The 15531-nt window shown below is 37.9% G+C and overlaps 1 protein-coding gene across 1 annotated transcript; it reads right to left on the bottom strand.

Annotated features, from left to right (window-relative positions):
* Window positions 1-2133: 2133 nt before the first annotated feature.
* Window positions 2134-15218, bottom strand: LUM (lumican). Its single transcript, XM_073331041.2, has 3 exons — window positions 14995-15218; window positions 11224-12133; window positions 2134-3155 (listed from the first exon to the last, which is right to left on the bottom strand). The coding sequence occupies exons 2-3, from the start codon at window positions 12113-12115 to the stop codon at window positions 3001-3003; spliced, it is 1047 nt and encodes a 348-aa protein (XP_073187142.1). The 5' UTR covers window positions 12116-12133; window positions 14995-15218; the 3' UTR covers window positions 2134-3000.
* Window positions 15219-15531: the final 313 nt, after the last annotated feature.

Raw genomic sequence — 15531 nt, 5'->3', positions numbered from 1 at the left:
ATGAAATTGAGTGCCCACATTTTTTGCATATCAGCTTTCAAAATCCACATCAAATCAAAATGTCTTGATTGTACAAATTCACACACATGAAATTCCACCTTAAAATGTGATAGCAAACATTGTTGGCAATTTTGACTGGTGAAGAGAAGACAGGGACAGAAATAGTAAGCAACATACAAACAGCCACACGTACATCTATCATATATTTTATTCAGTCACATATACACACACATCACAGCAGATCAGGTGGAGACAGGGAGGCATGTACTGTGGGTAAGCATTCAGAAGTAGCATGAAGGTCGGTCTTGCGTCCTCAAGGTCAACAAACCCATCATCCAGTCAGAGTGGATGGGCCAAGCTCAAGTGACAAGTTTTCGAAGGTTTTCATCATCTATTAAATGTTCCCAAACACAATCATTTTAGCTCAATGTCTGGAAAGTACTGACTTATATGCAAGGCCTAGTTTTTGTAAAATGAAGCCCAGGGTCAGTACAAATTTCTATTTGCCTGCTTTTGCATCATGTGTGCAATTTGGGCAGTTATTTGTGCAAAATGGGTATTTAGATCTATTTGCATATGCAAAAGGCGGCACAAAAATACACATGGACCTTGGCTCCTCACTCTATGAAAATCAGGACCAGAATGTGAAAACAAGGAGGCTGATAGTTCCTTTTTCTTTCACCAGCTGCAGGAACCCTGATTGTGGCAGATCTTCTGAGTGAGAGGTGATTACTGGTTCTGCATCATCAACCTCACCCCCTTGGGGCCCCATGGGAAGCTTTGTGCTGGAGGTCTGCAGGACAGTGCTCTATGAAGCGTAGAGAGTAAACAGTATGGTGCGTACCTGCTGTCCACAGCCACCTTCTCTGCTGTGAAGGTGGTTGTCCATTTCTCATTCCAAAGGAGGAAAGGAGGCTATTCTCCAGTGGTTGTGGGGATTCATCAGTGCTATATTGTTTTCTTTTTATAGAGGGGTGCCCTCTACCCCTCAGTAGCCTGTAATGATGCCAGACAGTCACAGTGGTAGATAACTAATGAAATATGGAAAATAATAATGGGAGAAAGAGCCAGTATAACCCACTGTTCAGTGTATGTTACAGGTCCTTCTCAGTGCCCAGTCCACAGAGGATATGAGTCTTACATCTCTGACCTACAGGGAATTGTCATTTAACTTAAGCTGTAAAGCCTCATGCTTTTAGCCCTGGAGGTCCCTGTGTCAATCAAGATGGTGGTCATCACAAAAGTATAGCAGAAATAGTTTAAGTTATCAGCCAACACAGGAGGCATCACAACAATAATATACACCAATTCAAATCCTACACAAAGGGGCTATGTTGTCAACTCTCAAAATTTTGCTGTGTGTCCTGCAATATTTGGTGTTTTTGTAAAGTCCCAGCTGCTGGAGTCCTGTGATTACATGAGAAAAACAGCTTTAATTTTTTTTTAAGTAAGTTTCTAGTCCTCAGTGTTGTGGAGAAAAGCTTGACATCACAAACATCAAAGGCTCTAAAAAAAGAAGGCAAATAGAAAAAAAAATTTGTAATTCATGATTTTGAGTACCTGTTGCATGGTTTTTGAAGTTTAGGATGGCAGTACTCAAGGGATATCTCTTTGGGTGGTGGTGGTCGTGGAGTGAATGATTCTACCATAAAAAATAGGATAGTTCTTATTTAAAGTTTTCATAATCAAGGAGTCAAAAGACAGATAGTATCCATGGGACAGTACTTGTTTACAAGCAAGCTATCATAATGGCTTTTATTTAATGCCAAGTCTATTTTAGTGTGTGTTCCAAGACACACAGTACTTTGACTTCCCATTCCCATGTAGCATGCACTAGTTTCTTTGTATCAGAAGGGATAAACACTGCCTTACACTTACTGCCTGGGACATCTGATACATTTCATTTTCATGTTCACAAAATTCAAAAATAAATGTCAAATTATTACTTAACAGTTCATTATAGCAGAGATGCTTCACCTGGCAGTTCTCAGTGCACAAGGCCTGGACAAAATGGTAAACACAAATGCTAGTGGATATAATTAGATGATATGTTTGAAAACATTTTGAAACTACAAAGTACAGAAAACAGTTTATTTAACCTTACAATAAATTCAGCAAAATATAATACCTTAGAATTTTTTGTTTTAACCTGAACTTCCTTTTCAAGTTTATAAAAGACTGCAACATATTTGACAATGATATGGACACAACAGAGCTATTTACTATGTTTTATTTTCTACAGTCTGGTTAAACGTAGCATGCAAGTAATTGAATAAAAATACTTGTATATGTGATTTACTGTGAAATAACAATTCTACTGGTAGCAGACAACAACCTCTCCATGAAAGTATATAGGTAAGTATGACAAAAACAACAACAAACAATTTAAAAATCCTGAAAAATGTTCGTTTCTTCATAATCTTTCATGTCTCATTAATATTGAAATGGGCTCTGAAAATGTATTTTCATACAAATTTGATCATATTTATATTGCTAAATTGTGTTATGCTATTCTTTTGCAATTTCTAAAAATATATCAAAGGCATGAATAATTTAGAATATTAATGTTGACCAGGGTGAATATTGTACAAACACAGTTCAGCCCTAAATTACCATTCAGCACTCTACCAAAAACACACCTGACTTCCATGAGAACCTGAGCAAAAATGCATACACCAATGTTTGTGGGCATGTGTGTGAATGCACACAGATTTCTACAATCATGATCATATTCCTCCAACTTGGAAGCCAGATTTGGTGGTCGGGAAGGGAAGGGGGCTAAATAGGGTCCTTTTTTGTTTCCTAAAACAAACAATTGAAATTACTTGTAAAACTATGCACAAGCATGTTTTGTTAGGATCACCAGGTTCATGCTAAATATTAACAAACAGAATAGATAATATGCAAATTGACTTTGGTTAAGACATCCTAATTTTAAAGAGTTATGTTGGTGTAAATCTGCAGTATAGTTATGGCCCTTATAAGGAAATCAGAGGCACCTCACTCCAGTGAGATATCAGCAGCTACACGAAGACAGTTGTACATTTCCTGTGGCAGGTCAGCTCGAGTGAGATTATTTCCATCCAAACGCAAATGTTTGATCTTGGAATAGGCTAGTGATCCAACAACCTTACAAAAGCTGCTCAGTGGGAACTCTGAAACACAAAATAATGATGATAATTAATCATAATAATAGTTTACTTGACACAATAATCTGAAACTATAACTAATGCCAGAAAGTATCTGTGGCCTTGTACATAATGGGCTATATATTTAGCTGGAGTAAAGTGATAGCTCCCATGACTTTAGCTTTTCATGCTTTGTGTGTATAAAAAGATCTTCTATACTTTCCACAGTATGCATCCGATGAAGTGAGCTGTAGCTCACGAAAGCTTATGCTCAAATAAATTGTCTCTAAGGTGCCACAAGTACTCCTTTTCTTTTCATGACTTTAGCGGAGCTCCATGGATTTACATTAGATGAGGAGCTCACACTTAGTTGCTGGATTTTCAAAGTAGCTCAGAGCTAGATTTCTCAAGTACTCAGCACCTACGATTGGTACCAGATTTTAAAAAGAGTCCAGCTCCCATTTGGCCAGATTTTCAAAAGATCTCAGCACCCAGTTGGCAGGTGTGTTGGGAGGAAGGCATGGTTGTACTGAATAAATTGTGAGAGAGGTGTAAAGCAAATGCTACATGGCGTACATATGAAGAGAGACAGAAATGTACTGGTGAAAACAGACAAGGGGTATGCTGGCAGATGGATGCAGGCCAATGGGCCTTTGTGTTAGGGATTATCTTTTAAATATCTTATTTTTTGTTTATTATATCTCAAAGTGAAATTCATTTCTTTTGAAAATTCCACTCTAACCCTTATTTCAGGCTGACTAATGCTGTCCTCCCTTAAGTCACCTAGGAAAATTGCTGCACCTTGTAGATAAAAAAGAAACAACTTTTTCCTGGAGGAGTATTAAAGAAGACAGAAAGAGATCTGAAAAATATGGTAGGTGATATCCCCATTTGGACTTCAAGGAGACTCCTCAAGGAGACTCCTGCTCATTAGAATCTTCCATTGTCATTAGCAAAATATGGCTTGTATGAACCAAACATATGCGCACTGCACCTACATGATTTAGGAGTCTCTTCAAAACATGGAAGCTTAGGTCATTTATAAGGAATGGAGACATAAAACTGTGGGATTCACAGACTAAAAAGGTTGGTTTGGTTTTTTTAGGAAATTAGAGTTTACTATAGAAAGTGGGACCTACCTCAGCAGTTCCGTTTCATTCTGCCTTAATCTGCCACTGGCAATTTCCCTATTGTTATATATTGTACAGCCTTCTCTTTGAAGGGGGAGAGATAATGGATACTCTTATGTGGCTAAAGGTGCCCCATATTGGAGTGTAGAGTAATATATAAACTATAGTGGAAAACAGTGGAAAGTAGGTCAAATTATGAAGGATGAATATCAGAAAACAACTCAAGTATGTAGGGACATAATTAGAAAGGCCAACCACAAAATGAGACATAATGAGACATAAAAGGTAAGAAGAAAGCATTCTACAAATACATTAGAAGCAAGAGAAAGATCAAGGACAGGGTGGGCCCATTATTCAATGAGGAGGGAAAAACAATAACAGAAAATGTGGAAATGGTGGAAGTGCTAATTGCCTTTTTTTTTCCTTCCAGTTTTTACTGAAAAGGTTAGAAGCAATTGGACATCTAACATAGTGAATGCCAGTGAAAATGAGGTAGTATCTCAGGCTAAAATATGGAAAGAACAAGTTAAAAATTACTTAGACAAGTTAGATGTCTTCAAGTCACCAGGGCCTAATGAAATGCATCCTAGAATATACAAGGAGCTGACTGAGGAGATATCTGAGACATTAGCGATTATCTTTGAAAACTCATGGAAGATGGGACAGATTCTAGAGGACTGGAAGAGGGCAAATATAGTGCCCGTCTATAAAAAGGGAAATAAGGACAACCTAGGGAATTACAGTCAGTCAGTTTAACTTCAGTACTCGAAAAGATAATGGAGCAAATAATCAAGCAATCAATTTGTCAACACCTAGAAGATAAGTAACAGTCAACATGGATTTGTCAAGAGCAAATCATATTAAACCAACCTTTCATCTTTCTTTGACTGGGTAACAAGCCTTGTGGATACGGGGGGAAGTGGTAGATGTGGCAGATCTTGACTTTAGTAGGGCTTTTGATACTGTTTCACGTGACTTTCTCATAAACAAACTAGAAAATATAACCTAGATAGAGCTAGTATAAGGTGGGTGTATAACTGGTTGGAGAGTAGTTATCAGTGATTCATGCTTAATCTTGAAGGGCATATTGAATGGGTCCAGCAGGGATTGGTTCTGGATCTGGTTCTGTTCAATATCTTCATCAATGATATAGATAATGGCATAGAGAGTACACTTATAAAGTTTGTGGATGATACCAAGCTGGAGGGGTTGAAATTGCTTTGGACAGTAGGATTAAAATGGAGAAACTGGAGAAATAATCTGAAGTAAATAGGATCAAATGTTGATGAGGCCTCAACTGGAGTATGGTGTCCAGTTCTGAGCACCACATTTCAGGAAAGATGTGGAAAAATTGGAGAAGGTCCAGAGGAGAGCAGCAAAAATTATTAAAGGTCTAAAAAACATGACCTGTGAGGAGAGATTGGAAAAAATTGGGTTTGTTTAGTCTGGAGAGGAAAAGTCTGAGGTGGTGACATAACATTTTTCAAATACATAAGAGGTTGTTACAAGGAGGATGGTCAAAAATTGTTGTCCTTAAACTCTGAGGAAAGGACAATCAGCAATGGGCTTAAATTGCAGCAAGGGAGGTTTAGGCTGGACTTTAGGAAAAATAAAACTTCTTAACCGTCAGGGTAGTTAAGTATTAGATTACCTAGGGGTACTATAGAATCTCTGTCATTGGAGGTTTTTAAGAACAAGTTAGATGCCAGGATTGGTCCAGTTTTTACTTAGTCCTGCCTTGAGTTCAGGGGACTGGACTGCCCTATTGAGGTACCGTCCAGTCCTACGCTTCTATGATTCTACAGGCTGATTCTGATATTCTTCCAGATATGAACTACTGACTGATGTCAATAGGCCTATTTGCATAAGTAACAATCATTTGCATGAGTGATACTTGTAGGATTGGGTCTATGTAGATTGTTACTAAATTTGACACTAAATAAACTATGGAAACAGTAGGTATCACTTTGATCTTTCATACTGTTGTGACTGCAGTTAAATACATGTCAAGGCAATCGAAACCATGGGGCAAATCCAGCCACTTCCTCCATAGCTAAGAAGGAACCTTTGGAAGTGGAATCAGTGCAGTTTACTGTGCATGGAAGGGATTGGATGTATTATGTTATGCAAGGAGTCTGCCCCACTTCCTACCCAAAAGTAGTCAGGGACCAGGAAAGGACCCTCAATCTATTACAGACAGGGAGCAATCCAAGGTCATTTCCTGGCTTGTGGGAGAGGATTCCTTCCTGCATCTGTCCAGAACCTTGCCTGGTTACTGAATTTGCACCTATTAGTAGAATACACAAAACTGCCCAAGAGTTCTTATTCCTTCACTTAGTCTAAAATTTCTACAATATGTTCTAATGATTAGGTCTGCTGAACTGTAGACAATTTGGCTGTAGTTTGTAAACTTAACAGCTAAACACATACAAGAATTTAAAAGCTAATCTTTTCATTTTTTCTTGTTTAGGGAAGCAAAATTAATGGCAGTCAATGATTTTAAGGGACAAATTTTAAAAAATGGCTTTTAAATTTGAACCTAGAGTTTTCAACATTATCATTTGTGAACACAAAGACTGCCACTTGGTTGTAATATAAGATTTGCATGTATTAGTGCATAGATATTTAACTACCTGATTGCATATTCAAACCCCAGGTGTGCTTGTAAACGTTATCATATGTACATTCATACTGTATTATTTGCATGTGTGAATGACTGCATACAAAATGGTGTATGTAGTATTGGGATAAGACTGAAGTCACTTTGAAAATTGGGGCCCAAGCCAGTTCTCACTGAGGTCAAAGGGAAGGCCCCTGTTGACTTCCATCAGGCTCCTGGACCACAGCTTCTACATTTTTAGATGTCCTATACAGTACACATAAATGTCAAATTGTGGGAGGCTTTTTCAGTGTGTTCACTTTTCCATTGTCGTTATGTGACTGGGGGTTTTCTGAATGCACCTGCCTCCCTTACTTATGAAACATCTATAACAATTAGTCACTCTTTAGTATAAGACCACTCTAACGTAGTCATGTGCATTAACAATATCACAAAGACTAATATTGCAAAAACTTCTCCAATAATGTTCCAATGTGTTTTGTTTCTGGAAATCCCCAAAATGTTCTGAAGTTGCCCAGACAAACATCAAAACATTTGTATATTGTAACTACTGGAAAAAGTTGTGACTGTTACATGAGCATAGCTCTCCTTGAATTTCTTGAATCCCTGTGCATGGAGATGTGCCTGGAATTTTGCCAGTAAGGTGAAATTCACCTCCTTAGCACTGAAGCCCTACATAGAGATAGTGACTTGGACAGGTTGAACATTTTCCATGAAAACTGTGTGTTGACAGAAAGTTGGATTTTCAACTAAATGAAATTATTCACAAAAGTGTCTATTATCCATGGAAAAATTAGCTATTTCATCCAAATACCTGTTGTCTGAAAATCTATTTTTTTCAGTTTTTGTCAGAAAGCCAAAATATTTTGATTTGAAATGGCACTGCAGTGTCTGGAGGTTGTATTTTAGGTGACATATGCTCCCAATCTCCCCTATGGACTGGGCTCTCTGGCCAAACTACATCTCCCATCATACTTCATGACCAGGTACTTCTATGGCATGCCCTCTGTACTCACCAGCCCAAAATGGGGAATGGGAGTATAAAAAACTATTTTCTGATGAGCCATAGTTGTGATGGGTGATGGGTTTTGGCTGGCCAAGTTGCCAGGCAGGATTGCCTCTGTATTCCATTGAAATGGTGTCTGAACCAATCTTGCATAGGCCTCTGTGCAAAATCATTTTGGGGGCAGGCCTGGAATGGACCATGGGAAGACCAGTGTTTACACAAAATGAAGTGGCCCCAGAACTCACTCCATGCAGAACCAGCACAAAGAGGCTGCAGTTATTAATTCAGCCCATAGGGTTAATAGACTGGTGCAGAGGTTGATTTTCCTGCACTGCACATATAGTCTGATCACTAGGGCTTTAGTTAATCTCAGTTAGTGTTTTGCAAATAAAAAATGACATATGGAAATTTTGTCTATGGGCTAGATTATTGTACCACTGAACTGCTTTGGCTGCAGCACAGATGGAGTCTCAAAGACACTTTGGCATATGAGAATCCACAGTGATTTGGGTCCAGCATTTTCAGCTCTACATCACCACCCTTTGTGGCCCCCAAGTGATGGGAGGTATATTGGGGGCCTGGCTGGCGAAAAAGAGGCTGAAAAGATGTTGATCTCAGGGCTGATGTTGATCTCAGGGCTGCTCTACCACGTGTCAGGGGCTGGAATGGCCCTGGCCAGATGTAACACTGGGGAGAGTTGGGAGGGGCCGTAAAGGTGAAAAATAGTCATGTCTCCCCACTTCTTGCTTTCCAAGGTATTGCACCAAGTTGAAGTGGGCTGCAGCCAAGGATCTAGCCCTATGATTGTAGTTAACTCGATTTAATTGATTTATTATATTTCGTTTACTGAATACATTTTGTATTTTTAAAAAATTACATTTCTTTTTCTATGTTAACACAAAGAAATGTGAAATGCTCCCAGGTTGTTTCTACCCAAACTGCAGGTCCAGTGACTAACTCAGAAACCTGATGGCATAGCAAAGACTGGGTACAAACTGTGACGTAGGTTAAACAGGAATATCCACACTGGAGCAACCTTGCTAAAAATAGGATATTTATACTAAGGAGGCTCAATCCTCAGCTGCACTGACTTTAAGAACCAGAGGAGACAAAGGTGCCTATAAGCCTCCAATGATCCTATGTTAACTGGAAGCCCTAGCTATTAATTTAGACCAGCTAAAATGGCCATGTAGGGCTTTTTCCATTGTCCTGGGATCAGTGGAATTCATTGCACTCAGTTGTCATCTCATAATGCCTCACTCCTGGCCTACAGATGGCCACAGCATGTTCCATGCAGTGGGGTGGGGACAGGATTAGCTAGTATAAAGCTGTCTATGTTACAGAATTGCTGTGTGTCTATATATGTCCACATCAGCTTTTAACAGGCTACTCTATTTTGATACCAATTTAGGATTCCCTTATACCAGGGGAATTCTGATATGCTTTCAGACAATTTTATGTGGCTGCCAGTGCAAAGTGACCTGAGAAAGGCCTGAAGACACTAATGTTGAGAAATGTTTTGTTTTCTTTCTGGTAACGTAGCAAGAATTTGCATTCAAAATGATTCTCTTTCACACACACTCCCTAGCAGCTCTCTTGCCATGTCTAATCTTGGTATCAAATCACAATCATTTAGTGGAAATTATTATTCAGTGTTTAGAAGGTAAAAAGCACTGTTTAATTGTTACCTATCATTAATATTATTTTTACTCTGTCACATCCAGTATTACGGTTTCACATTAGGGCTAGGGCCAATTGCATAGAACAGATGAACTCTGAGACAAAGCAACATTTAATACAAACATTGTCTGATTGCTAAATATGACTCAGAAAATGGAGGACACAACATAAATAGTTTTATGTTGGGTCTCAATATAAGTGACATTTTTTAAAAACATAAGTATAGTTTGAAATGTAGTCCATCAGTTTTCAAATATTGTTTTTTCTATCTAATACTTAGGATCATCAGTAGCCTGTGCAAGGCTCTCTTACACTATCTACCTGTATCATGGGCTGCAGGGTGGAAGGGAAGCTGGCTCTGAAAGGCCCAAGTGAATACACAACTCTCATTGTCTTCAGTGGGAGCTGTGAGTGCTCGGCATTCCTGAAAATCAGGCCCCTTTGACTTGGATGCCTAAACTCTGTAGGCCCAACTTTCTGAAGAGCTAAACACTTTCAGCTCTAGGTCAGGCTTCATGGATTGAGAACTACAGGTGCTTAGCACATCTGAAAGCTGGTCCTGCTTGGATTTACGGGCTCAACTACAGATGCAAATCTCTGAAAATGTTGGCCTTAATCTTTTAATTAGTAATTCATAGTAAATGCACAATGGAGACCTGATTATGAAAATTATACACAGAGATGTCTACATGAAACTGAAGAGAGCCTACAGCAGTCGCTCTGAGCAGTGTAAACTCAATGAGGTGTTAACTCAGATACCCAATAATGACAATTTAAATGCCAACATTTGTTAACTATTTCACATAAGAAAGGAGAGAGAAAATCACTGATCTCAGGAATTTACTGTGAGTGAGATTTCATTTTGGTGTCACAAGAGGATGGTATTTGGATGAGTTCCATTGTTCATTTTTCCCCCACCCACCCTCCAATTAAGAAAGAGCCAAGCCCAAGAAACTAAGCAGAGTCTGAGGACATACTGAAGCCCCAGTGAGGGGAGCCAAGCTCTAGGAACACACTGAAGCCCAGGGAGCACAATCCAGTATGAGTGGTGCCCATTTCGGTGACTCAAATGGACGGAGTCTATTTTGTAAGTTGCCCACAGGAGAGTATCACTACCTTCCCCCCTTCTCCATCTGACCCCTTCTTTCAGTGCTTAAAATGACTGTTGGCATGATACATTAATTTCAGCTCAGTTCAAAACAAGATAAACCTACCCCTCCCCAGATCCCCCCCAAAATAATTTGGGTATCAAAATGGAAAAATACAAAAACTGATAAAGAATATATCTATATAAACCTATAAAGATTATATATATTAGCTATATTATATATTAGATTATATATATAATCTTCTCCATCTTATTTTACATATATATATATATATATATATAAACTGCTCAGAGCGACTGCTGTAGGCTCTCTCTCTATATAAAATAAGATGGAGGAGACTGAAAGGGGGGAATAATCAAAGAAGAGAAACCTTTTTGTTATTGTTATGGCTTTCTCTCTTTTACCTAGACCAGTAAAAGCTGGTAAACATGGGGAGAGAACATGCCCAGCTTTGATAGAAGTGTCACTATCTATGGACCTCCTGTGGCCTAGGCAGGGAGTGGCATTAATTGTATTATTCATTACATTAAAATATGCAAATGTGACTCACTGTTAATTTGGTTGACTTGGAGGTAGAAATTTTCTAGGTTCTCACTGACTGTTGGGATGCTCTTCAGCATGTTAAAGGAGAGATCCAACTCAACGAGGGAGGAGATATTGAAAACGTTGCCTGGTATTCCACCATCTGTCAACCGATTGTGAGACAGATGTAAATATTGCAGGACCTTAAAACCTTGGAAGTACTCATCAGGAATGCTGGTGATCTGGTTGTTGTTAAAATACAGCATGAGTAAAGCATGTGGCAGTCCTTTCGGTAGCTTTGTAAGTTGATTGAAGCTCAAGTCAAGATATAAAAGTGACTTCAGGCCTTTCATAGCCCCAGAAACAGAGTCTGTTTTCAGCTGGTTATTCTGTAGGTGAAGGACAGTCAGGTTCACCAGCCCTTCCAGTGCATTGGCGCTGACTTTTGTGATCTTGTTGTGACTAAGTTGCAGATCATCCATGGTACTGGCAAGTGGTCCAACAGCTTCAGTCAAATTGTTAAAATTGATATGCAATTTCTTTAAACTCTTCAGTTTGGAGAAGACTCTTCCCTTAATTTTTGAATTTTCCAAATGGTTGTGATCTAAGATCAGCCACTCCAGGTCTGTTACATTATCAAATGCATTTTCTTCAATGCCCTCAATCATATTGTTTCGGAGATAAAGGTATTTTATTCCAGAAGGTACAAATGGGATGCTTTTCAATTTGAGGTCATCACAATACATTGCAGATGGATAGGTTTCAGGACAATTACATTCTGGGGCACAGACCGCTGTAGATGGCCCCATCATTGAATGAACATAAGGGTAATCTGGGTCTGGAAAATATCCCACATCATAGTATTGGCAGAAAATGCCACTGATCAATACCAGTAAGAAAGGTAGAGAGCTTAGATGCATCTTTGAAATGTCTTGTCCCTATATGGTGGTGGTGGGGGGGAAACAGTTATAATTTTTTATTTGTTTTCCTTGATATTACTTTTGATTTTACAATATAAAATTATGCACAAAAACTGAAAAGGAAGATTGAGTTAATTAAAGTTAATTTTATAAAAGTGCCAACTAGGTTTGTGAATAGGAAACTTATATACAAATCCACATCATATTTGGAAGGCCTAGGAGAACAGCTGGCACTGAAAATCTATCTATCTATACACTGAATAAATTGGTCATGGACTAATGTAAATGACCTTGCAGATTCCCATTTTTCACACTTAGATAAAAATGAATATTGTACACAGTAAAACTTGTTTTAAGCAACCATTCAAGGATCCAATAAGCCACTTGCTTAACACAGGTGGTCTTCTAATCCAGGTGAAGCAAAATTGTTCCCAGTGTACTTGGGATGGGGTCTTGAGGTAGGAAACTGCTTAATAAGGGTGGTCTCTTTTAACTGGCTAGTGTTTTACAATATTTAGATAAGCATGTATCTACACATACAATCCCACTGCCAATTCACACAGTGGGTCAGACTCACATCTGATGTAAAATAGTGTAGCACCACTGAAATCAGCAAAACTAGGCTGAGTCACACCACCTGAAGACCTGGGCCAGTGTGTTTTAACTACAGTTCAGAATGTGATGAAAAGCAATAAAAAAACCATTCAAATTCAACCTTAAATTGTCCTCCTGTTCCCAAGTAATTTCAGAGAATATCCATATGCAACTTGGTATGCATAATAGCATCAGACATGGATCCAAGATCCATGGAAAACTCCAGCAGAATAAAATGAGTTGTTATGGTTATTTTTATTATTTATCTGGTGACAATACGCTCAGAGCTACACAAACAATTGAGAACTCCTGTGGTGCTTTCAATTTAGTTAAGAACAGCACATATGCCTTAAGTTTGTTTCCTTGCTTTTGTTGGCTCCCTAAAAGCCATGCTATATTCTTGTGGGCAAATAATCCTTGAATTAAAATATCTCCAAGCAGCTCCTGTTAATCTACCCTCCAACAGAATGTGAGAGTTTTTAAGGTGGTGTTTTGGTGTCTCCGATAAACGAATTTAAGTTTCTCTGCTCTGCCTTAGTATGCTAAGCTTTTGATCGGGGAGATCTATTAAATATCTTTAATTAGGCTCTTATACAATCAATATTACCTAATTAGATACAGTAGGGTAGACATGCCATTTGGGGAGATTTTCAAATGTGAGTTACAAGTATGGTTTTATTTGTCTGTTAGCCACTATTGTCTGAGAACATACTAAATCAAATGCAAAATATGGCTCAGGTCCCCAGCCAGTGTAAACAGGCACAGTTTCACTGAAGTCAATGGAACTTCACTGATTTACATCAGCTGAAAATTTGGCTGATTCCCCCTGTGTAAACCCATTCAAGATGGGAGGTCTTACTATTTCCCTACAAGCATGGAAAGTCAGAGCTATTGCCAACAATTTGGACTGGCACTCTTTGGCCTTACAGTAATATTTTCTGACATGTTTGCATTGTTTTTGGCAAAAGTAAAAGCCTATTAATATAGGAGAATGAATAATCTGCTTTAACTGTATATTTCATTGCTTTTCTGGTTTTAATTTGTACTTTTAATGGTTCTTAGTTGTTTTTTTTCCCCTTAATTTCATATACAGAACACTTGCTTCAAAGAACATGCAATATTCCATATGATGCAAAACACTAGAAATAATGTCAAGATTTAAACTAAATGTATATGGATTAATGTCATCAACTAAATGTTAAAAATGGGGGGTGGCATATGATTCATATGAATGTGTGTGTATATCTGTATAAAATATTATATAGTAAGCATGTGTGTGTGTGTGCGTGCGCGTGCATATGTATACACACACACACATATATGGCTTCCACAATAAAGTAAATATTATGTAGAACAATTATCTTGCTTATTGTCAGATTCTTAATAAGCGGATCTAAAAATTGTGTCTGTCAAAAATGTAAAAAATGTGATCATTATATATATTCAAAATGTTACCCTGGACCATATGATTGTGAATTATTAGGTCACAGTGTGTTCAGACATGCTAGTCTTGTTCTGGAAACATTTTTTGAACAAATTATTGTTTGTTATTTTACAAGTTTCACTGTAAAATACCTGAGCCCACAGTAGGGAAGCTGCACAGCAAATGCAGGCAATGATAAATTGCATCTCCACAAACTTCAGAAAAACCTCATCAGGGTGGAATAGAGATAGTGATAAAAACTCTTTAAAATATTTTGAAAATTGACTACATTAATTATATTGTTTAATTGTCATGAAAACAATTACATATCTTCAATATTAAAAATAGTGTGATTCGGCAGTATCAGTGTCACTCTGCTAGCTATGGTGTATAAAAGGAAATTAAAATATTTAATTGGGTATTCAACAATTTAAATGACAACTTAATTAAAATTTCAAACTATCTAGCATTTTACCTTTCATCAACAGCCAAACTAATGATTTAAATGTTCCTATTTTGTATCCTCCTGTTTAAATAGTACAATAATCATTTAACACATCAAGAGGACTGATAAGGCATTGTTACTAACAGACCGCTGGAGGGCTAATTGAAATGAGTGGTATTTTTAAATTTTCCTTTTACTGTGTATGAAGTTTGCTTTCCCAAATATTGTACAAAAAGTTCACCACTAATGCATGCAACACAAGGTTATTGTAAGCAAACTCTGAAATTAAATACACCAAAACTGCTGATTTGTGTTCAATTTACAAATTGGCAAACTTGTTCTGACATTTTTCATGTCCCCATTAGAGCTACATTTAAATAGCTGAGCATTATAGTTAAAACATGCAACAGCACTTACCTTACTGCCTTGAAGCTGCTTTCTTTAATTCCCAGAGCAGATGCAATAAAGGACTGAATCAACCAATATATGCTGTAAACAGTGTCAGGAGGTAACTGGTTGCCAGATCCTCTGTGATACAAGAGCTAAAAAAAACAAAACAAAAAACAACCCCCCAAAAAACCCCAAACCAAAAAAACCCTAGTCACGCTGTTCTCTGAAGCTGCTATGTCATCATGATGATCTTGTGGTGTGGCATGTACAAATGCTGCTCTCTAATGAAGTGCAGGTGGATACTGTATACTGTACAAGGACAACCCATCTGCAGTCCTTATGGAATAGGGAAAAGATAAGTGTTTCACAAACCTGAGAAAGTTCAGACTATGAACCACAGCCTTACACAAGGAATTTTAGTATTCCAGAGGAAAAAATGCTTTAAATAAAATACAAATTACACACAGACCTTTCCTGGTTCCCAGTTTATTTTGTACCACTAGGCATGATCTAACAAAAAACATTCAAACCTCAATGTAGTTTTATATATTTTAAGCCAAGTCA

The sequence above is a fragment of the Lepidochelys kempii genome, chromosome 1 (genome assembly GCF_965140285.1).
Source record: "Lepidochelys kempii isolate rLepKem1 chromosome 1, rLepKem1.hap1, whole genome shotgun sequence".
Lineage (NCBI taxonomy): Eukaryota > Metazoa > Chordata > Testudines > Cheloniidae > Lepidochelys > Lepidochelys kempii.
The sequence above is the reverse complement of the archived record's forward strand: the minus strand, read 5'-3'. Positions and strand labels throughout refer to the sequence as shown.

Coding starts and splice junctions, on each gene's coding strand:
- LUM (XM_073331041.2), bottom strand. CDS start 12,115: ATGCATCTAAGCTCTCTACCTTTCTTACTGGTATTGATCAGTGGCATT. Junction 3,156..11,223: donor CCAAGTCAACCAAATTAACA/GTGAGTCACATT, acceptor TTTGTGTTTCAG/AGTTCCCACTGAGCAGCTTT.